This window comes from Lentinula edodes (genome assembly GCF_021015755.1).
Source record: "Lentinula edodes strain Le(Bin) 0899 ss11 chromosome Unknown C8R40scaffold_31, whole genome shotgun sequence".
NCBI lineage: Eukaryota > Fungi > Basidiomycota > Agaricomycetes > Agaricales > Omphalotaceae > Lentinula > Lentinula edodes.
Genome location: NW_025764337.1, coordinates 388,554 through 411,758, shown reverse-complemented (window position 1 = coordinate 411,758; position 23,205 = coordinate 388,554). Strand labels below are relative to the sequence as shown.

Below are 23,205 nucleotides of genomic sequence, written 5' to 3'. Positions count from 1 at the left end.
CCATCCTTGGCACTGGCTGCTAGTTGTATTATTTTGTTGGGTAGAGCAATTGTGTAGTCCTCTCTGGAGAGCATGAGACTCATGGATACTGCCTTGGCAATCAGGCTTTGGTATCCGTCATCACCGTTGGTACTGGTGTTCTTGCTGGCACTGCTCGGGAAGGTTGGGCTACTGGGAATTTCAGTCTTGGCTGTCCTGGTGGAGGTTCTTTCGATGTGTTTAGGTTGTTACACAACATGCTGGTTGTAACGTGTAATGATTATTAGAGGTAAGAAGAAAGTGTACTCTAGTTCTGAGATACTATGCCTTCCAATGCCTTCAGCTTCCTCCCAAAAAATGTGGGAAGATTCAAAGGTGGTGGCGGTTCTAGATCAAGAGCGGTCTTGTTCTGTACTAATCATTATACATTGCTACAAACCGATGGACTTCTCACTGGGGCTGATACTTGAGTGAGGTATGATTCAAGTAATGCTTTGAATCCTAGAAGTTGATCTTTGCTTGGGTACTATGAGTTGGTCACTCATTCCATAATGTGATAGAGATACACACCTGTGATAGTGCATACACATTCCATTCATTCCAATATAACAGATCTCCCTCCTTTAAGGGTCTCTCCCTTTTGAACCCCGTCCCAAAATCAAACTGTTCTCTCCAATCTACCTCCCCCTTGGTTAGCTCCATTCCCATCCTTGAATACCCCAGTAATTGGCCATCCTGATTTGGTCTTTGTTTTGAAGACCTTTGTTTCAAGCTATGGCAGAGGCTTTTGCAGAAAAGTTTGCAGCAAGATGTACCATGCAGATAATGTTGGAGTGGGCCCAGTGGGGAGCGCCGTAAGTAATGCAGGGTGACAAAAAGGTGACAAGTGCCACAAAGCGTGACAGTCCAAATATGGGGGGGGGGGGAAATCGCTGAAAGAGGAAGGCGAGGTAAAAATTCCCATGCTGGAACCCACTATAAGATGAATCCTTCATTACATTTCGGACTCATAAATCCCAAAGGAACGCAAGAGTGCTTGTGATATGTAACAAAAGTATCATAAAATATCAAGTAAACTGCTAACGCAATGATCATTGCATCTGTCAATCAAACTTTAAACATCAATGCCTATAAAAGATGTCACCGATTATTAAAGCCCATCATTCCCCCTTGCTTTCTACTATCATCATTCATTGCAAGACCAAAGTAACAGTCAGTACATGTGACTTATCCTGTCAAATCATCTAGGCTGATTTATTTCACTTTGATCAAGGTCAACTAAAGTAATCATTCAATGGATACTGTGTATAGTTGTTTCAAGCACCTTTTATTGCAACAACTGATATTTTGAATAATTAGCAGCATGTTTCACAGTGCAAGTAATTTTGCCATTTATGGTGGTAATTTTACAGTCATATGTGGGTTGTTCAAACACAAAAAAAAATTACTCAAAACTCTGAGAATAATATCCTATAGCAAGTGACGAGACCACTAAGATCTATCAGTGGCTTAATGCTCCAGATTGCTCTGCCAATTATGTGACTGCAGCAGACAAAAAATTACCAGGCACTGGCCAATGGATATTTGACCTTGATGAATATAAGAGCTGGAAAGCTGAGCCTGGTGTATTGTGGATTCAAGGATCAGGTTTGATTATCTTGAACAAGAGAAGGATTATTCTTAATAACTATGTGTTGTAGCTGGATCAGGAAAAACTGTTTTGATGTGAGTGATAGAAATGATAAACACAGATTCATTGATTGACAAATATCTATGATAGAACCACAATTTCCGAAGAGATACAACAAAGTAACCCAAATGCTGTCTGGTATCATTATTTTGATACCCGGGATAATAGTGGTCTGAAAAGCACATACCGTGGGTTCTTGTTATCCCTTATCAAGCAACTGGGAATAGGGAATGAAGGAGTCAATCCTGCACTCTATGCTCTCTATAAGTTAAAAAAATTCACTGGCATCACAGCTGAAGAACTTCACAAACTGCTCAAAACCATGATCAAAGAGAGAAATACTGGATACATTGTTGTTGATGCATTGGATGAATGCAAAGAGGCAGATGAGGTAATGAAGTGGTTGTCTGCATACTCAGGTCAACTGTGGATCCTTGTGACAAGCAGACTCCAAGCAAACTCATTTGGAAAGGAGGTTACAGAGATCACACTTCATGGGGGAGAGTCACAAATCAATGAGGATATAGAATTGTATCTCAAGTCAAAAATTGATACTATTACAAGGTTCAAAGGCAAAACTGGGGATCATATAAAGGAATCATTGAGAAATGGTGCTCACGGGGTGTGAGTAGTTTTTTTTTTTTTGTAATTTAGCATAATTTGAAATGATGTTCCAGATTCCGTTGGGTTCATCTGCAAAACCTGTTTTTTCGGCTAATTCTCCGAAAGCAGCTGAGAGCGCTTCCCAGCAGCCAAAGCACCCAGAGCAAGGTTGAAATTTTGCTCTCAGTGCTTTGGGTGCTGGAGAGCGCTCTCCAGCCAGTACCCTTGCTCTGGCGAACATACAGGTTTTGCAGATGTTGATTGCCAACTTGGAGAAGTGCAGAAATGTACTACAACACCAAGTGTGATGAGGGCCCTGGGTAAACTACCCAGAAACCTGGAGGAAACATACCAAAAAGCTCTAGAAAGGTGTCAAAAAGAGGGACATGCAGAAGAAGCACAACAGTTGCTTTTATGGTTGCTCTATGCATATCAGCCATTGACAAAAAAGCAATTCAGTCAAGTATTTGCAGTTGATCTTCAAGAGCAGGTTATTCATCCTTCCATGGAATTCCAAGTTGAACTGGTCATTGACTCCACACTTGTGACTGTGGGGCAGAACAATATTGTCCAACTTGCCCATGCATCAGTTAAGGAGTATCTCATTTCCCATTCTCTACAAAATCAGACCAAAGACCTGTTGGAATTGAATGAACAATTGGCTCATGACATCATGACCCAAACAACTATCATCTACTTGATGCAAACAGAACACATTAGAATGACTATTGATAACAGTTCTATTGCTTATTACAGTGTGAAGAATTGGCTCTCTCATGCATCAAAGGTGGAAGAGTACAAGTTGAAAGGCAAAGCCCAAAACTTGATACAAAGGATGTTAGACAATGACAGCATGCATTTTGGAAGATGGAAAAAAGCATACAGATCTAGGAAAGGAGGAACACCATTATATTATGGAGCATTGAATGGCTTGTGTGAGGTAGTTCAAAAGCTTATTGATGAGCTAGACCTGGAAACTGCCAAAATATATATAAATACAGGTGGTGGTGAACATGGAAATGCACTCCAAGCTGCCTCATATTCTGGGAATAAGGCAATTGTCAAGATGCTACTGGAGAAGGGTGCAGATGTCAATGCACAAGGGGGGAAATATGGAAATGCACTCCAGGCAGCTGTATTCAGAGAAAATGCAGAAATTGTACAGTTGCTGCTGAAGAAGGGTGCAGATGTTAATTCCCGAGGGGGGGAAATGGGGAATGCACTCCAGGCTGCCTCATCAAATGGGAATGAAGAAATTGCACAGTTGCTGCTGGATAAAGGTGCAGAAGTCAATGCACAAGGAGGAGAATATGGAAATGCACTACAGGCTGCCTCATCAAAGGGAAATGTGGTAATTGTACAGTTACTGCTGGACAATGGTGCAGATGTCAATGCACAAGGGGGGGAATATGGGAATGCACTTCAGGCTGCCTCATCTAGTGGGAATGAAGAAATTGCACAGTTGCTACTGAAGAAGGGTGCAGAAGTCAATACACAAGGAGGAGATTATGGAAATGCACTACAGGCTGCTGTATGGTTGAAGAATGAAGCACTTGTCTCATTGCTGCTGGAGAAGGGTGCAGATGTCAATGCAGAAGGTTTCAATACACAAGGGGAGGAATATGCAAATGCAATGGAGGTTGCTTTATGGCAGGAGAATTTGAAGATTCTTCAGATGCTGGTGGAGAAGGGCGCAGATGTCAATGAAGAAGGAGGTGAATATGGAAATGCACTCCAGACTGCTGCATTCTGGGAGGATGAAGCACTTGTCTGGTGGCTGGTGGAAAAGGGTGCAGATATCAATGCACAAGGGGGGAAATATGGAACTGCACTCCTGGCTGCCTCAACAATTGGGAATGAAGCAATTGTACAGTTACTGTTGAACAAGGGTGCAGATGTCAATGCACAAGGGGGTGAAGATGGGAGTGCACTCCAGGCTGCCTCAGGGAAGGGGCATGAAGCAATTGTCAGGTTGCTTCTGGACAATGGTGCAGATGTCAATGCACAAGGGGGGGAATATGGGAGTGCACTCCAGGCTGCCTCAGGGAAGGGGCATGAAGCAATTGTCAGGTTGCTTCTGGACAATGGTGCAGATGTCAATGCACAAGGGGGGGAGGATGGGAGTGCACTCCAGGCTGCCTCAAAAAGTGGGAAGGAAGTAATTGTCAAGTTACTGCTGGACAACGGTGCAGATGTCAATGCAGAAGGGGGGGAAGATGGGAGCGCACTCCAGGCTGCCTCATATTCTGGGCATGAAGTAATTGTTAAGTTACTGCTAGACAATGGTGCAGATGTCAATGCACAAGGGGAGAAATATGGGAATGCCCTCCAGGCTGCCTCAGAGAAGGGGCATAAGGCAGTTGTCAAGTTACTGCTGGACAATGGGGCAGAGGTCAATGCACAAGGAGGTAAATATGGAAATGCACTCCAGACTGCTGTATACAGGAAGTATGAAGTAATAGTACAGTTATTGCTGGACAATGATGCAGATGTCAATGCACAAAGGGGGAAATATGGGAATGCCCTCTATGTTGCCTCATATTCTGGGCATGAAGCAATTGTCAAGATGCTCCTGAAGAAGGGTGCAGATGTCAATGCACAAGGGGGGAAACTTGGAAATGCCCTCCAGGCTGCCTCATATTCTGGGCATAAAGTAATTGTCAAGTTACTGTTGGACAATGGTGCAGATGTCAATGCACAAGGTGGTGAAGATGGAATGCACTCCAGGCTGCCTCAGAGAAGGGGCATGAAGCAATTGTCAAGTTGCCTCTGGAGAAGGGTGCAGAAGTCAATGCAGAAGGAAAGAGATATGGGAATGCAAATGGTTTGTCATCAGCAGTACCAAGTGGGTTAACCCACTCACAAGTCATTCAGGATATTGAGGACTTGGAAGTCCATTCCCAGTCACAATCTCAGCTGCAATCATTACCACCACCTGAATACATAACTTCCCAAGAGTCCAACAGTGAACTATATTCTGACACACCACCAAATGGGTCATTACAGTGGAATCCTGCAACAACAGCAAATACCAATGGTAAACGGAAAAGGGGAGAGAAGGAAGGAATAAATGACAATGTGGATGTGGTTGATAATGATGATAATCCTGTCACAAAGAGGCAGAGACAGAGTGAGTAACTAGAGTGATGAGGCAGAGTCACCGAGCAGGGCATAGGCAAATAGTGCACAAACTAGTCCAAGATAATGACAGAGTTATATTATTACCCCCTTCCATCACTAGATCTGATTGAGGTATCATACATACTAGCTGCCAGAGCCCCAATGCTTCCTTGTTCACTTCCACATCTCTATTTAAGTAGCTTTGTAGCATCCCAAGCCCTCAGCCTAGTATATTTTGATCACACACCCTTTACATAGATCCAGTTCTTTTCCCTTTGTACCTGCTAACCTTACAGATTTCTCTTTATCTCAGTTTAGCTTTACCAGGACCCCTTGGGCAGGTAAGTCATGCTCCCTCTCCCCCTATCTTCATTTTCTGATATTATATTTTCATTCCTCAGAGTCTCTCTGAGTGATTTCAGAAGCTGGAGGAGGATATTTGGGCTGCAAGGAGGGACTGGGATTCGGCCCTTGGGAAGCTGTCTGCCTCCACTTGGAAGAATGTGGAACTCAAGACAATCACCCAAATTTGAAAATCCAAATTCTAAAACCCAAATTCAGACCCCCCCCCCCAGTACCATTTGACGTCCCAAACACCCCCGCCGCCATCAGTACCACTGTTACCACTGCCTACTGGAACAGAGACGTCTCTGGACAAATACAAAAAGGGTAGAGTAAAAGACAATAAGGAGAGACTAGGATGAAAGGGTATGTGTAGCGAGAAAGAACAATAAGAAGGAGATTACAATAAAAGGTAGATCTTCGGAACACTGAGCGGCAGAATGGGGCCCCGAGGCATGGACTTGACAGTATCCCCCTCTTAGGCTTGAGCCCTCGAAAGCCATTAGCATCGGGAATTATTATTAGTCACCTGAGAAAAAATTTTAAAACCCGTCAGCATTGGCAATTATCCCTTTAGTCATCAGGAAAATTTCGTTGGTCCACCGTAAGCCAAGTACAATTCGATGGAAATTTTTAGCTGGTCCGTGCACTGTTTTTCCCTATAAAAGGGCCAGGGTTTTACTGCTATGGTCCTAACTTTCCTCGAGAGTTTCTAAGTCCAAGATGTCCGACAGCCGCACTCAAACTACAACCACTTCTTCCACCGCTGGCCCTTCGCGGTCACACCTCCGCCTCCTGCCAATCCCGTCGGTCAAGAAAGCAAGGACGAGATTCTGAGGAGGGTGCATGAGAAGGTCTGTAGAATGAGGGAGAAGAAGGCAGCAGCAGCGGCCAAGACAAAGGCCGAAGAAGAAGCGGCTAGGAAGGAAACCGCAACATGGAAGGAGGAAAGAAGAAGGTTGTTGGCCGATGTGGCGACCACAAGAAGTCAGAGGGGGACTTCTCCTAGTGAGATGTCAGTTTCCCCATGGAGGCCCATTGTGGAACTTCGGCGGGCGACTAAGAGCAAGGGAAAGGGGAAAGCCAAGACCCAGGTGAGTATCCAATCTTTTGGTTCCTACCTTCTTACTGACATACTACTTTTGCAGCCGGTTGGTGGAGACCCCAATGACGGCAACGACAACAATGACAACAACGAGGACCGAGCGCCCTGCGAGCAGTGCCGAAACACGAAACTCCCTTGCCAGATGCAGGCTGGCAAGAGGAGTTCCATCATTTGTAAACCCTGCCATGACGCCAAGGTGAGGTGTTCATACTCGGGTCATCCTACAACCTCGAAACAGCGGGAAGGCGGCTCCGGCGAGCGCATCGCTGGGATGGAGAGTCAAATGGTGCAGAGTCTTGCTGACCTCCGGGCCCTACGGGAGGCCAACTCAAAATCCCATCAATACCTGCGCCAGTTGTTGAGAAGACAGGAAGACAACCATGCCCGCCTTATAGCCATGGAGATGAGAATGGCGATGATGGGTATGGGGGAAGAACCAGCGACGGCGGGACCATCGAAGAGGAGTACCGAGCGGCAGCAACCGCTGAAGCGACAAAGGGTCATGGAGGAGAGTGAAGAAGAAGAGGAAGAAGAGGAAGAAGAAGAAGAAAAAGAAGTGGAGGAGAAGGGAGTAGAGAAGGATGGAGAGGGAGAGGAGGAGGAGACGGTGCCGACGGAGGCGCGATCGCAGAAGGGAAAGGAGAGGGCAGAGGAGTAGTAGGAAACGGACATTGGACCTCGGTCCTTTGGCCTCTTCTTGTATTCTTATCCCTGTTACATATAATTTTTTGGTTTTTTGTATATAAGAAAATGTTATTGTATCTTGAAATCAGAAGCAAATGGGCCACGATGCGGCGCAAGAACTAATTAGTTTGAACTATAAGTAGTATAGCGTGCATGAGAAACTGAGTGAAACATTTATAGAAGAAAAGAATAAGCAATTAAGAGAGAGGAGTAAACACTCAATTTGCTATCATTGTGTTTACCCTCTCGACGCAACGAAGTAATCTTCGGCGGAGAACAGGATTTCGGGGAAAGGAATAAAATGTTTTTTATGATCAAGGTCCAGGTTTTAAAGGGTATCGAGCATGGAATGCGGGTACCAGTTCATCAGCAGCAACCCAGGAAAATTGATCGTTGGTACCTTCATAATTGGCCCACCGAATATAATAACGCAGAGGACAACGCTTATACCTTCTGTCCAGCTTGGAGTCCAGAATTTTGGCAACGTTGTACTCCTCTTCACCATCAACTTCAATTGGAGGTGGAGGACATTGAGTACGATTCGGGAATGGATTCCGCGTAACTGGCTCCAGCTGTGAGACATGGAAGACCGGGTAAATTCGGCAAAGATAGTCTGGGAGCTGGAGCTCATAAGACAAAGTACCCGGTTGACTGATGACCTTGAAAGGACCAAGATATTTTTCAGAGAATTTTTCAGTAGGACAAGTAGATCAAATGTGCTTAGCAAGAACAAAAACTTCGGAGCTGATCGGGAGCTCCAGGTGCGAGATTCTTTTCCTGTCAGCTTGTTCCTTGTAACAAGATTGAGCTAGAAGGATTTCCTCTCGAAGGAAGACGTGGAGTTCATCGAGGTTGACAACGAAGTCTCTAGCTAAATCAGACTCCATGTCGACCTCGGGCCGAACGGTGATATTTGGATGGTATCCTTTGTTAGCGAAAAATGAAGTAATACCAGTGGAAGTATTGGGAGCATTGTTATAGGCGAACTTGGCGATCGGGAGTAAGTGCGACCAGTCATCTTGTTGGTAGGAGCAATAGATCCTGATGTACTGCTCGAGAGTTTGGTTGACACGCTCAGTCTGCCCATCGGCTTCCGGATGATATCCAGAGGTATAGTGAAGTTCCATGGAGAGCACTTTACTGAGAGCCCGGAAAAACACTGAAACAAATTCAGAACCACGATTGGAAGTAACATGATTAGAGACACCATGCTTAGAGATAGTCCCCGGAGATTGAGAGTATAGAAGAGAGGAGCTGTCAAGTCCATGCCTCGGGCCTCCATTCCGCCGCTCGGTACTCCGAAGATCCATGGTTTATTGTAATCTCACTCTTATTGTTCTTTCTCGCTACACATACCCTTTCGTTCTAGTCCCTCCTTATTGTCTTTTACTTTACCCTGCAGGTACTACTCATATAGCTCCTAGTAGTTAGTCTAGTGCTCCGCACCGATGCGCCGATCCGTAGATATAAATACTGCCTGTACGCTACTGTAGTTCCTCAGTTTAATTATCAACTTAGATCTCCCTTCTCAACTTAGATCTCCCTTCCAACTTAGCTCTTCTCTAAGTCTTCAGGCTCTACGCCTTGGAGTACTCTCTACTATAACCTTAGGACTAAGACATTCTCTGGTTCGCTCCTCGTCACCGGCGATACCGCCGCTCCGACTTGGCTGCTCCTCAGTTCCTCCCTTCTCTACTCTCAATCTCCGGGGACTAACGGCGTAACGGCGGTGTTGTTAATAACTTCACTACTGTCCCACTCGTCTTCCGCACTTAGACACCTTGTGGCTTTGGCACGGTTACACGGTGTACATGATCTTAACACCCTTTCTCCGAATCCATTTCTGCTATCGGTCAACCAAGTCACCGTAATCGCGGTTTTGGTCCAGCCACAGTTCCTACTACATCGACTCTTCCTGAAGCTATGGAATTGTATACTGGTGATGGACAACCTGTCCAAGTTTTGACCCCTCGCCGTGGACAACCCCCCATGGTCGCTCCGGCTCGGGGCCGGTCTATTACTTGAATTGAATCTCCAATCCTCCAAGCTATAGCCCGTTGTACTGGAAAACAACTTCAATGTCATGCTACTTCAGAATCTCCTCATGACCCGCCTCCTCACTTCGATCTGGACGCTGGTGATCACGATGATCAAGACCCTCCTGTCGACCCCGACCATCTGGGTGCCAACAACGACAATGCTGACCACGACAATCTGGATGACGACTCCAGTGATTTACCGCATGGTGAGCCTGGTGGTCCCAGCGGTCCTGGCAGTCCTGGTGGACCTGGTGGACCCCATTCTCCAATCTCTCCTGACATCCCCAATGAGCAACGTGCTATGTTGGAACTCCTCTCAGGATTCAAGGGTTCCATTGAAACCCTTGGTACTGTTCTCGCCGCTCTTGGCCGACCCTCTGACAGCTCTGAAACTAAGAGCAACGTCAAGGAGCCAGAGGTATTCAACGGTTCGGACCCCCGAAAGCTCAAGACATTCTTCGTCAATCTCGCCCTGGTCTTCAATGACCATCCAAAGTATTTCATCGACCAACGGAAGGTGAATTATACTCTTTCCTATCTCAGTGGGTCAGCCAAAGAATGGTTTGTCCCTGATATTCTCGACCCGGATCTTGACTCGCTGCCAGCCTGGACGTCCTCCTTCAAAGCCCTTGTAAAGGAGCTTCAGGACAATTTCGGCGTTTACAACGCCCAAGGCAAGGCCAAAGATTCTCTTGGTAACCTGAAAATGAAGGAAACTGAAAACATCCAGAAATACAACATCCGGTTCAACACCCTGGCTGCTAGCACCAACTGGGATTCTGCTGCCCTGACATGGGCTTATGGACAAGGTTTGGCTGAACGCATTAAGGACGAAATGGCGCGTTTGCCTGAGCCAGCGACGCTCGCCGATTATCATCAAGAGGTTCTTCGTATTGACAACCGTTATTGGAAGCGCAAAGAAACTAGAAAGCATGAGGCTGGTAAGCCTTTTATTGCTCAGAACCCGAAGAAGGGTTCCTCGGACTTCAAAGCTGGTTCTACTAACCAGCAAAACAACTCTCAGCCATCTGGCTCTTCGGCGCCATTCACACCAAAGCCTAAACCTTTCTCTGGAGGGAAACCTAACAACAATGGCAAGCCCCAGAACTCTTCGAATTCTGGCCAATCCGGCGGTCAGCACCCCGAGTTCAACCATCTCGGTGCAGATGGGAAAGTCCTTCCCTCCGAAAGGGAAAGAAGGATGAAGAACAACCTTTGTCTCTTCTGCGGTGGTAAGCATCAGATTGCTGACTGCAATAAGCAAAAGGCCCAAGAATCGAAGGGCTGCGTGCTGAAGTTGAAGAAACCCCCGAAGCAATGCCAATCGTTGTTGAAGAGGAATTGGAAAACTGGTCTGCAGCTCTTGTTCCCCGGTACGAAACGGGAGCTGCATTGATCAGGTTCGTACCTCACCTGGGGAGTTATATCTCAATGCATCCGCTCTTTCTTCCATTGAACGATCTCTTGTAATATCATTAACTACTGAATTTCTGTTATCCGACTTGGCCGCGCCGGCTGAACCTATCTCTGCTCTTCTTAAATTTCCTACTCTTGTTGATTCTGGTTCTACTGACTCTGTCATGAAGTACGTAGCCCCTATCATTTTCCTTTTCTCACCATCTCGATGCCCTTACTTGTACGATTACATCACTGTCATCCCATTGATTACTGATCCACCTGACTCCCATCATTGATTACTGATCCACCTGACCCCCATCATTGATTACTGATCCACCTGTTACCCTTCTCCTTCTACTGGCTTCCGCCACCCTCCTTGCTCCTAAACTGCACAGTATTACATCGTCATTTCTTGCAGATCGGATTATGTATATAAAGCCAGTCCCTCACAGCCTGGTCCCTCATCTTGACCTCTCTGTCATTATCTGGGACCAGGTATGTGCTTACTTATTATTACCTATGACTACAATACTCAATATATCTCTGTCATTATCTGGGACCAGTTTACCTCCGCTCCGCTTAGTCGCTCCACCTTGTTGACCTGCTTAGTCGCTCCGCCTCACCGCCTTGCTTAGTCACTCCGCTTTCCTGCTCTGCTAGTCGCTCCACCTCTGCCGCTTCGTGACATTAGGTCAAGATCCATTACTGCACTGACAGCCTACCGATAAGGTTGTCCTTGCAGGATCTGCATACATCACATCTTCTATACCTGTAGACCCTTCTGCTCTTACCGCTACAACAGACTGCTCTGCTCTCCAACATGCACTTGATCCCAGAGATCAACACCACGTCCATCAGATTGACAACACCTGGTACGACTGCGACTCCCAGCCTTGCCCCCACATGCTTTCCAATTCAGTCCAGAACCTATTCACTGTAGACGATATAACCTTCCTGCCAATTCCCCATCCCCGATCACCCACTCCAATCATGTCTGACCCTGCTCAACCCACTCAACCTACCCCTACACCACCCACTGCAAACAACCTCATGGCACAGCTTATTAAACAGGTAGCCAACCTAGCCACAGCCATGGAGGAATGTTCATCTGCCAGGTCAAGCATGAATAAACCCGAGGTATTCAAGGGTAAAGATAGCACTGAGGCGCATCGCTTCATGGCTCAGTTCCAGAACTGGGCATTGGAACAACCTGATCTCACCAAGAGTCAGGCAAAGCTTATCAAGTCAGCCCTAGGGTTCTTCACTGAAAGTGCGGGTGACTGGGCAACCCCACATTTGCTACATTTTAATGCGGAAAATCCCCCCTTTGGAGGAGTTTGGGAAGAGTTCCTGAAAGAGCTCGTTCAGCACTTTGAGTCAGTAGACCCGGGTATGGAAGCTCACAGTGAGATCAAAAATCTCAAGCAAAGTAAAGGTCAGACAGTTGCGGAATTCACTCAGAAGTTCAAGGATATTGGGGATCGGACTGGAATGTCTGACATTGATTTACGGGAATGCTTTTTCACTGCCCTACTTCCAGAGATCTGACAAAATCTCATCATTGTAAACATCGCCCAAGGACTTGCTCTGACTCTGAAGGAGGCAATCAAATGAGCCATATCAGTGGACGTCTACATGCACGACCCTACCATGACTGGCCGAAATTCTGGACACGCTTCCACACACACTGCTCACACTGCCCCCGCTGACCCCCACGCTATGGACATTGATGCCACCCACACTAGTAATGGGAATACTAGGGAGGCATTCCTAGCTCGCATGCAAGAACGATGCTTCGGCTGTGTTGCCCAAGGTCATGTCAAGCAAAACTGCCCACACCAAGAGACCACTTGCCGTTACTGTGGACACTGAGGACATCTGGAAGCAGTCTGCCAAGACAAGTTCATGGGACTCGGACAAAACTGAGGCCGACGCCAACAGATATCCGCTACGGGACCCACGCCATCCTCCCCATTCCCAAATGAATCCGTCCAGATTGCTGCCTCGACCCCAACATCTGCTCCAGCAACCATACCTGCTACTCCGAGCCCCCCTAACCAGGACTTTTCCAACCAGATTGGCCAAATAAGGGAATTACTTGATCATGCTAATTCTATGTCCTCCTCGTCCTCTGGCTTTCAACAGGGTTTTTAAAGAGAGTACCTGCTCCGGCTGCACCAAGAGTACCCCGTAATCAGTTTGTTATGTTTGCTACTTCTTCGTATGACTCGCACCCATCATGTACAATATCTGTCAGCGACTGGTTCTAGTAAGTGATCGTAACAATATCGTCGATCCGGGAATTAAACTCCACTTCCCCACATTTCCAAATTCATGTGAGACTAAGAGGAAGGAATCATAGTATAACAACTGCAGCCATGGTAGACTGTGGAGCTACCACCCTGTTTTTAAACCAAGATTTTGCCACCCGGAATCGTGTAAGATGTGCACCCCTTCATAAACCAATCAATGTTTTTAATATCAATGGAACACCTAACCGAGCTGGACGGATAACCCATTTTGCATGCCTAGCACTCACAGTGGATAATCAAGAGCGATGGATGGACTTTCTGATCACCAACCTAGGAGGTGAAGACGTCATCCTTGGACTGCCCTGGCTACAGAAGGTAAATCCGGAGATTGATTGGGAGAAAGGACAACTTTCAGTAAAGCCCCCTCGAGTAGCTATAGAAGAAGTCCCAGATGAGGAGATCTCATACTCGCATCTAGCCGCTGCTAACACAGAAAGCCCAATCCCTGAACTCCCGAACCTGGAACCTCCAGCCAAACCCCCTCATATTGAGGTGCCACTGGAAGCGACCCTTGAAGAAAGCGAATCAGCAGTGGTGGAGGAACCTCCAATACATTGAATCCGAGCCATCTTAAAACTTGTCGGGCATGGGTAAAAGCAGGAATTCTAGAGGAACAGACTGAGGAAGTCTGGTGCGCCGCAGGATTCACTTACTCCCAGCAGCCAGCAGAGGAAGCTAACCGAGACAAGCCTGTTAAAACCTTTGAAAGATGGTCCCTGAGCAGTACCGTGATTTCAAGAAGGTTTTCTCAGAATCTGCCTCTGAACGAGTACCTGCCCACCAACCTTGGGACCATGCAATTGATCTCATACCTGGAGCACCAGCAACCATGCGCACCAAGATTTACCCATGTCCCTAAATGAGCAGGAGGAGTTGGATCACTTCCTGGGAGAAAATCTGCAGAAAGGCTACATTGTTCCCTCCAAATCACCCATCTCGTCCCCAGTCTTCTTTGTGAAGAAGAAGGATGGGAAACTCCGTTTCGTACAGGACTACCGGAAACTGAATGAGTATACTGTGAAGAACTGCTATCCCCTCCCATTGGTGGCTGATATAATTAGTTGGCTCCAAGGGGCTCGATATTTTACCAAGTTCAATGTCTGCTGGGGCTACAACAACATCAGAATCAAGGAAGGTCATGAATGGAAAGGGGCCTTTGCAACCACACGAGGGCTGTTCGAGCCTAAGGTTATGTTCTTTGGTCTCACCAACTCCCCCGCAACGTTTCAAGCACTTATGAATGCTATATTTGCAGACCTCATTGCAGCTGGAAAGGTAGCGGTTTACCTAGACAACATCCTCATCTTTAGCAGTGATCTTCAGGAACACCGACGAGTGGTATGGGAAGTACTAACCCGGTTGGAGAAGCATGATCTATACCTATGACCGGAGAAGTGTGAATTCAAACAACAACAGATTGAATATCTAGGCCTTATTATATCGGAAGGGGAGGTGAGAATGAACCCAATAAAGGTAGCTGCAGTTCACGACTGGCTAGCCCCCACTAACCTTCGAGAGCTACGAGGGTTCCTTGGATTTGCTAACTTCTACCGACGCCTTATACGGAACTTTACAAGGATAGCCAGACCTCTGAGCGACCTCACTTGGAAAGACATATCCTTTACCTGGATGGACACCCAGCAACAAGCATTTGATACCCTCCGAGAGGCCTTCATCTCTGCACCCATCTTAGCCCTATGGACACCAGACAAACCAACCCGAATCGAGGTAGACGCTTCAGGCTGGTGCCCTCATGCAGAAACAAGATGATGGCCAATGGCATCCTGTCGCCTTTAGATCAGCCTCTATGCAACCAGCAGAGCGAAACTATGAGATCTATGACTGGGAAATGCTAGCCATCATAGAAGCATTGAAGGACTGGAGGAACTTCCTAGAGGGACTACCCCAGCCATTTGACATCATCACTGATCACTCTAAGCTCGAATTCTGGTGCACAGCTCAAGACCTCACCTGCCGCCAAGCCCACTGGGCTCTATACCTTTCACAGTTTGACTTCCACATGATTCACCGCCCTGGTAGAATAAACACTCAGGCTGATGCTCTTTCCCATATGGCAGCTCACCAGGTACTACACGATGAGGATAATCGACAGCAGACGGTCCTCAAGCCCAATCACTTCACCAAAATTGCAGCTTCTATCCTATGGTGGCCAACACTGCACTCCTGTGTAGAGAAGTACATAGAGGGATGTGAAACATGCGCACGCAAAAAGATCCAACGACACCCATGAGCTGTAACTCAACCACTAAATGTACCCTTGGGTGTCGGGGTGATCGCGAGGACGTTTGGGTAGATATATCAGGGCAATGGTGGTACTGTCTTGGGGAGGTGCGTGGTGGCACTTGGGGAGGTGTAGAGGTAGGTAGGAAGTGTGACGACGCGTGGCTGGTACTGGAACTGGTCTGGTTGTAGCCAGGGCATGACAGGTCTGCCCATCGGCTTCCGGATGATATCCAGAGGTATAGTGAAGTTCCATGGAGAGCACTTTACCGAGAGCCCGGAAAAACGCCGAAACAATTTCGGAACCACGATCGGAAGTAACATGATTAGGGACACCATGCTTAGAGAAAACATGAATAACAAAAAGCTCAGCTAGTTGTTCAGAAGTGATAGTATCGAAAGTTGGAATAAAGATAGCTTGCTTGGAAGATCGATCCACCATGACAAGGATAGCTGTATAGCCATTCGACATTGGCAGTTGCTCAATGAAGTCCATGGAGATGGAGTCCCATGGTCGGACCAGAACCGGCAGAGGTTTTAACAAGCCGTAAGGCCGATGGCGCCGAGGCTTATTGCGACCACAAGTTGTGCAGGAAGTAACGTAGTCATGAACAAAGTCTCTGACCTTGGGCCAGGTGTATTGACGATGTACTGCCTCTAGAGTTCGGTTCTGGCCAAAATGGCCTGAGAGTGGATGATCGTGAAAGTAGCGGAGGACTTGAAGGCAAAGATTGCCGTGATTCGGAACATAAATACGGTCATCAAGGTGTAGTAACCCATCACTACCTAAGCTCCAATGTTCATTGGAAGGATCTTTTGCAAGTTCCAGACCAACAACGGAGCTCGGGTCCTTCGGAAGAGCGAGAATGATGGCTTGATGCAAAGCCTCGATATCCATGACAATAGAAGCTCGGAGCATCGGGCCTTCTAAGAAGGTAGCTCGAAGAGATGTAGTTGTCATGAAGTATGTAACCCCTATCATTTTCCTTTTCTCACCATCTCGACGCCCTTACTTGTACAATTACATCACTGTAAAATCCCATCAATTACTGATCCACCTGACCCCCATCATTGATTACTGATCCACCTGTTACCCTTCTCCTTCTACTCGCTTCTGCCACCTTCCTTGTTCCTAAACTGTACAGTATTACATTGTCATTTCTCGCAGATCGGATTATGTATATAAAGCCAATCCCTCACAGCCTGGTCCCTTATCTTGACCTCTCTGTCATTATCTGGGACCAGGTATGTGCTTACTTATTATTACCTATGACTACAATACTCAATATATCTCTGTGTTAAGATCATGTACACCGTGTAATCATGCCAAAGCCACAAGGTGTCTAAGTGCGGAAGACGAGTGGGACAGTAGTGAAGTTATTAACAACACCGCCGTTACGCCGTTAGTCCCCGGAGATCGAGAGTAGAGAAGGGAGGAACTGAGAAGCAGCCAAGTCGGAGCGGCGGTATCGCCGGTGACGAGGAGCGAGCCAGAGGACGTCTAGTCCTAAGGTAGCGTAGAGAGTACTTCAAGGCGTTGAGCCTGAAGACTTAGAGAGCACAGAGTGGAAGAGGGAATCTAAGTCGATAATTAAACTGAGGAACTACAGTAGCGTACAAGCAGTATTTATATCTACGGAGCGGCGCAACGGTGCGGAGCGCCAGACTAGCTACTAGGAGTTATACGTGTAGTCCTGCAGGGTAAAGTAAAAGACAATAAGGAGGGACTAGAATGAAAGGGTATGTGTAGCGAGAAAGAACAATAAGGAGAAGATTACAATAAAGGTTGATCTTCGGAATACCGAGCGGCGGAATGGAGGCCCGAGGCATGGGCTTGACAGTATCCCCCTCTTAGGCTTGAGCCCTCAAAAGCCATTAATACCGGGAGTTGATTGGTCACCAAGGAAAAATTTTAAAGGCCGTCAGCATCGGGAATTTGGCCCATCAGTCAGCAGGAAAATTTTCGTAAGCCGTTGGTACCGGGGATTGTTTTAGTCATCCAAGAAAATTTTCGGTGCACCGTAGACCAAGTACAATTCGAAGAAAAATTTTCGCTGGCCCGTGCGCCGTTTTGTCCCTATAAAAAGGGCCAAGATTTTGCCAACAAGGACCCAACTTTCCAAAAAACTTCCAAGTCCACCCAAATGTCGACAAGCCGAACTACCACCACCACCTCCACCAATATCGGCTCTATCCCCGTTACGGGTAGACAACCCACTCCGCCGGCCGCCCCAACTCGTCCTTCCACGCCGGACCCGTCTGACGAAGAGTGGGAGCTAGAGCTCCAGTTAGAGCGCACCCGAGAGAAGAACAGGAGGAGGAAGGAGGAGAAGAAGAAGGCAGAGGAAGAGGCTAGGCGAAAGGCAGGGGAGGAGAAAAAAAGGCAGGAGGCTGCCGCCCGGGCCGCTGATGCCCGAAGAATAGAGGAGGAGGCGGCAGAGAAGAGGAGAAAGATAGCGGCGGCGGCGGCGGCGCGCAATCGTCGGGGGCCGTCACCTGGTGAGGCTTCTACCTCTGCTCGTACAGTGGAGGTAGAAATTCCCCAGTGGAGGTAGAAATTCCCCAGGTGGTGAAAAAGGGAAAGGCCCCTCAAAGGAATGAGGTAAGTTCCTATTTTCTACTGCCATGTCGCTACTTAATCTTTTGATACTAGGTTAGCGGCGGGGATCCGGATGATGGCGACGATGGCGAAAACGACGACGAGGACGATGAAGAACGGGCACCCTGCGAGCGGTGTTTTACCAAGAAAATTCCCTGCTTGGAGCAGGTGGGGAAAAGGAGCACCGTGATATGCAAGGCATGTCACAATGCAAAGGTGAAATGTTCGTATTCGGGCCGACCGGTACAAGTGAAGCGGGAAGGAGGGCCGGGCGGCGAGAGGATGGCCGTAATGGAGAGCCAGTTGGCTCAGCTAATGGCCGACAACCAGGCCTTGAGGGAAGCCACCTCAAGGTCACATCAATACCTACGGCAGCTCCTACGGCGACAGGATGAAGACCATGCCCGTCTCATCGCTATTGACACTAGGGACGCAATGAGGGGAGCGGCGGTACCAGGGCCGTCGAGATCGGTCTCCGAACGGCCGAGGAATTTGAAGAGGAGAAGGATCGTGGAGAATAGCGAAGAAGAGGAAGAAGAAGAAGACAAGGGAGGAGAGGAGGTAGTAGAGGGAGAGAAGGATGGAGAAGGGGAAGAGGAGGTAGAGGAGGAAGAGAAAGAAGGGGAGGCGCCGGCGCCGAAGAAGGCGAAGACGGCGGCCTCTGAGAAGGGGAAGGAGAAGGAGGTGGTAGTAGTAGAGTAGTACCACGGACATCGGACATCGGCCCACTTCTTGTATTCTTCTTGTAGCCCTGCTCCTGTTTAATTTTTTTGACTTTGTATATATAAAAAAAATGTCAACGCAATTTAGAAATCGGAAAGCGAATGGGCCGCGAGGCGGCGTAAGAAGTAATTAGTTTAGCATAAGTAGTATAAGTGTGAATGAACACTAAATGAACACTGTAATTAAAGAAACTATAACAAGCAAATAAGAGAGAGAAGTAAACACTCAATTTGCTATCATCGTGTTTACCCTCTAAACACACGAAGTGAACTTCGGCGGAGCATAGCGAAAAACGGGGGAAAGGAATAGGATGTTTTTTGTGGTCAAGGTCCAGGCTTATGAGGGTATCGGGCGTGGAATGCCGGTACAAGTTCGTCAGCGTGTAATTCATCAGCAGCAACCCAAGAAAACTCATCGTCGGTACCTTCGTAACCGGCCCACCGAATGTAATAACGTAGGGGACAACGTTTATACCTTCTGTCCAGCTTAGAGTCCAGAATTTCTGCAACGTTGTACTCTTCTTCACCATCAACTTCAATTGGAGGTGGAGGAGATTGAGTTCGATTCGGAAAAGGGTTTGGCGTAACCGGCTCCAGCTGTGAGACGTGGAAAACCGGGTGAATTCGGCGAAGGTAGTCCGGGAGCTTGAGTTCATAAGACAAAGTACCAGGTTGACTGACGACCTTGAAAGGACCAAGATATTTTTCAGAGAATTTTTCAGTAGGACGAGTAGAGCGAATGTGTTTAGCAAGAACAAAGACTTCGGAGCCGATCGGGAACTCCGGATGCGAGATTCTTTTCCTGTCAGCTTGTTCCTTGTATCGAGACTGAGCTAAAAGGATTTCCTCTCGAAGGAAAGCGTGGAGTTCATCGAGGTTAACGACAAAGTCTCTAGCTAGATCAGACTTCATGTCGACCTCGGGCTGAACGGTGATGTTGGGGTGGTATCCTTTGTTAGCGAAGAATGGAGTAATACCTGTGGAAGCGTTGGGAGCGTTGTTATAGGCGAACTCGGCGATCGGAAGTAGCGGCGACCAGTCATCTTGTTGGTAGGAACAATAGATCCTGATGTACTGTTCGAGAGTCTGATTGACACGCTCGGTCTGCCCGTCGGCTTCCGGATGATATCCAGAGGTATAATGAAGTTCCATGGAGAGTGCTTTACCGAGAGCCCGGAAAAACGCCGAAACAAATTCGGACCCACGATCAGAAGTGACATGATTAGGGACACCATGCTTAGAGAAAACGTGAATAACAAAAAGCTCAGCTAGTTGTTCAGAAGTAATGGTGTCGTGAGTTGGAATAAATATGGCTTGTTTGGAAGATCGATCCACAACAACGAGAATAGCGGTGTAGCCATTCGACATTGGCAGTTGCTCAATGAAGTCCATGGAAATGGAATCCCATGGTCGGACCGGAACTGGCAAAGGCTTCAACAACCCGTAAGGCCGATGACGGCGAGGTTTGTTGCGCCCACAGATAGTGCAAGAGGTGACATAGTCACGGACGAAGTCTCTGACCTTGGGCCAGGTGTATTGACGACGTACAGCTTCTAGAGTTCGGTTCTGGCCGAAATGGCCGGAGAGTGGATGATCATGAAAGTAGCGGAGAACTTGAAGGCGAAGGTCGCCGTGATTAGGGACATAAATACGGTCGTCAAGGCGTAGTAGCTTGTCACTACCTAAGCTCCAACGTTCATTGGAAGGATCTTTTGCAAGTTCCAAACCAACAACGGAGCTCGGGTCGGCGGGAAGGGCGAGGATGATGGCTTGGTGTAGGGCTTCGATATCCATGATAATCGAGGCTCGTAAAACCGGGCCTTCCAAGAAGGTAGCTCGAAGAGACGCAGTGAGTTGTTTGTTAGTAAATATAGGATGGAAGTTATGAGGGTTCACTTGGGCGTAGCCGATATCCCCCTCTTTAGGGTAGACGTCCCAGCGTCTAGTTATCGAGTCGGGTTTCTCGCCGAGTTTCCCCGGCCGGAAGCGAATGACCAGATTAAATTGGTGTAAAAATTCTGACCATCGGACCTGTCGGCGGGTGAGAACCTTGGTAGTAGAAAAATACTCAAGATTTTTGTGATCGGTGACGACGTCCACCGGATCACCCGAGCCTTCCAGATAATGACGCCAAGCTTTAAAGGCCTCGAAGATGGCCAGTAGCTCTTTGTCGTGGGTATCGTAATTGAGTTCAGCCGCATGAAGCGTTCTGGAAAGGAAGGCTAGAGGATGAATTTCACCGTCAGCATTTTGGATGGAAAGAATCGCCGCAATGGCGTAGTCGGAAGCGTCGGTCTCCACGATGAGTGGGCGATTTGGCTCCCAATGGGCCAGTATTGGCGCAGAAGTAAAAGTGATTTTGAGGTTTTCGAAGGCCTCTTGACAGCTGCTGTCCCAGATCCAGGGAGCGCCTTTTCGGGTAAGCCGAGTCATCGGCACAACGATATCGCTATAATTATAGATGAAACGACGATAGAAATTTGCAAAACCCAAGAAGGACTGAATGTCCTTAACCTTCCTCGGGACCGGCCATTCTAGAACTGTCTGAACTTTCTCCTTGGACATAGTCAATCCGTCGGGAGAAAGAATATAACCCAAATACTCAACAGTATCCATATTGAATTCGCACTTGTCGGGGTTGGCGTAAAGCCGATGTTTCCGTAACCGCCGAAGAACTTCCTTGACGTGTTCTCGGTGTTCTTCTGGCGTATCAGAGTAGATCAGAATATCGTCAAGATAGACGATGACACAGACATCGAGCATGTCAGAGAAGATGTCATTAACAAACCGCTGGAAGGCCGCAGGGGCGTTCGTAAGGCCGAACAGCATGACCTTCCATTCATAAGAGCCGTACCGGGTCCAAAAGGTGGTTTTCCATTCATCACCTTCAGCGATTCTGACCAGATGATAAGCGTGAGCGAGATCCAATTTGGTGTGTATTTTAGCTCTTTTCGGAGCGTCAAGCAGATCTGATATGAGTGGTAGTGGGTAACGATCCTTTTTGGTGATACGATTGAGTCCACGGAAATCGACGCAAAGGCGAAGTTTGCCATCTTTCTTCGGGACAAAAAGGACCGGAGCGCCGTGAGGAGAGGATGATGGGGTGATGGCACCAGTTGCCAGCTGTTTGTCAATAAAGTCTTTAAGGGCGACTAACTCCTTTTCAGACAAAGGATAGATACGGCCGAGGGGCGGCGAAGCGCCCTCTTCCAAGTCAATCTTCAGGTCGTAGGGTCTATGTTCAGGAAGTGAATCTGCAGCAATCTCGTCGAAGACATCTGCAAACTCTGCGTACTCTTCTGGAATAGAAGGATGGAGTGGAGGGACAGTAGGAGTGGTGGAAGAGCGGTCGGCGGCACGGGCCGCGACCTCTGAGTGGATAGCACGAAGTAAGATGGGTTCCATACCAGCGTCCTTGCAAGCCCTGTTAAAGACTGCAGCACTGACGAGTGCAATGTCGACCTCAGGAGTTTCCAGTTGAGCAGCGAATTGAGAGACCGTAGGGTAAGAATAGATGGGTTCAAAGGGGAATTTGGACGAAAGGGGCTTGGCCCGTGAAGTCCGAGAGCGGCAGCGAGAGCGAGAGCGAGGTGAGTCCCCAGGAGGGGTCTCCTGAATTGTCGGTGAAACCGATGGCGAAGGTTCCGGTAGCGGAACAGCGACCTTTGCAACAACGGGGTTGATAGCAGAAGCCACAGACGTCTGTGGAGAATCAAAGTGTGAAGTGTTACAGAACGTAATGTTTCGAGATGCCCAGTCAATCAACGGATTGTAGCGGGATAAGAAACTGTAACCTAATACTGCTTTACAAGATGAATCTAAATGAGTAACATAAAAGGGTAATAGAAGCAGCTCGCCAGAAGGGAACCGAACGGCGATATTCGCCATATCGGTAATGGGTTTAGAAGATAATGAACCATCAAAAAGACGAAGATTAACAGGAGAAATTTTGGTCGTAGGAATAGAGTTCTGAGAAACATAACGAGTATCGATGAAAGAGTCAGTAGAACCAGAATCAACAAGAGTAGGAAATTTGAGAAGAGCAGAGATGGGCTCGGCCGGCGCGGCCGAATCGGATAACGAAAATTCAGTAGTTAAAGATATTACAAGAGAGCGTTCAATAGAAGAAAGAGCGGACGCGTTGAGATATAACTCCCCAGGTGAGGTACGAACCTGATCAACGCAGCTCCCGTTTCGTACCGGGGAACAAGAGCTGCGGATTAGTTTTCCGAATCCTCTTCAACAACCTCAATGGTTGCTTCGGGGGTTTCTTCAACCTCGGCAGCGCGGCCCTTCGATTCTCAGGCCTTTCGCTTGTTGCAGTCAGCAATCTGATGCTTACCACCGCAGAAGAGACAAAGATTGTTCTTC

At 47.6% G+C, this 23,205-nt stretch overlaps 1 protein-coding gene across 1 annotated transcript; it reads left to right on the top strand.

Moving 5' to 3' along the window:
• Window positions 1–1,151: 1,151 nt before the first annotated feature.
• C8R40DRAFT_1239135 (ankyrin repeat-containing domain protein) lies at window positions 1,152–7,497 on the top strand (the record flags this gene model as incomplete). Its single annotated transcript, XM_046233479.1, has 11 exons — window positions 1,152–1,191; window positions 1,253–1,284; window positions 1,339–1,397; window positions 1,456–1,626; window positions 1,680–1,704; window positions 1,760–2,291; window positions 2,347–2,440; window positions 2,518–5,096; window positions 5,147–5,402; window positions 6,452–6,828; window positions 6,883–7,497. The coding sequence occupies exons 2-11, from the start codon at window positions 1,274–1,276 to the stop codon at window positions 7,495–7,497; spliced, it is 4,719 nt and encodes a 1,572-aa protein (XP_046083631.1). The 5' UTR covers window positions 1,152–1,191; window positions 1,253–1,273.
• Window positions 7,498–23,205: the final 15,708 nt, after the last annotated feature.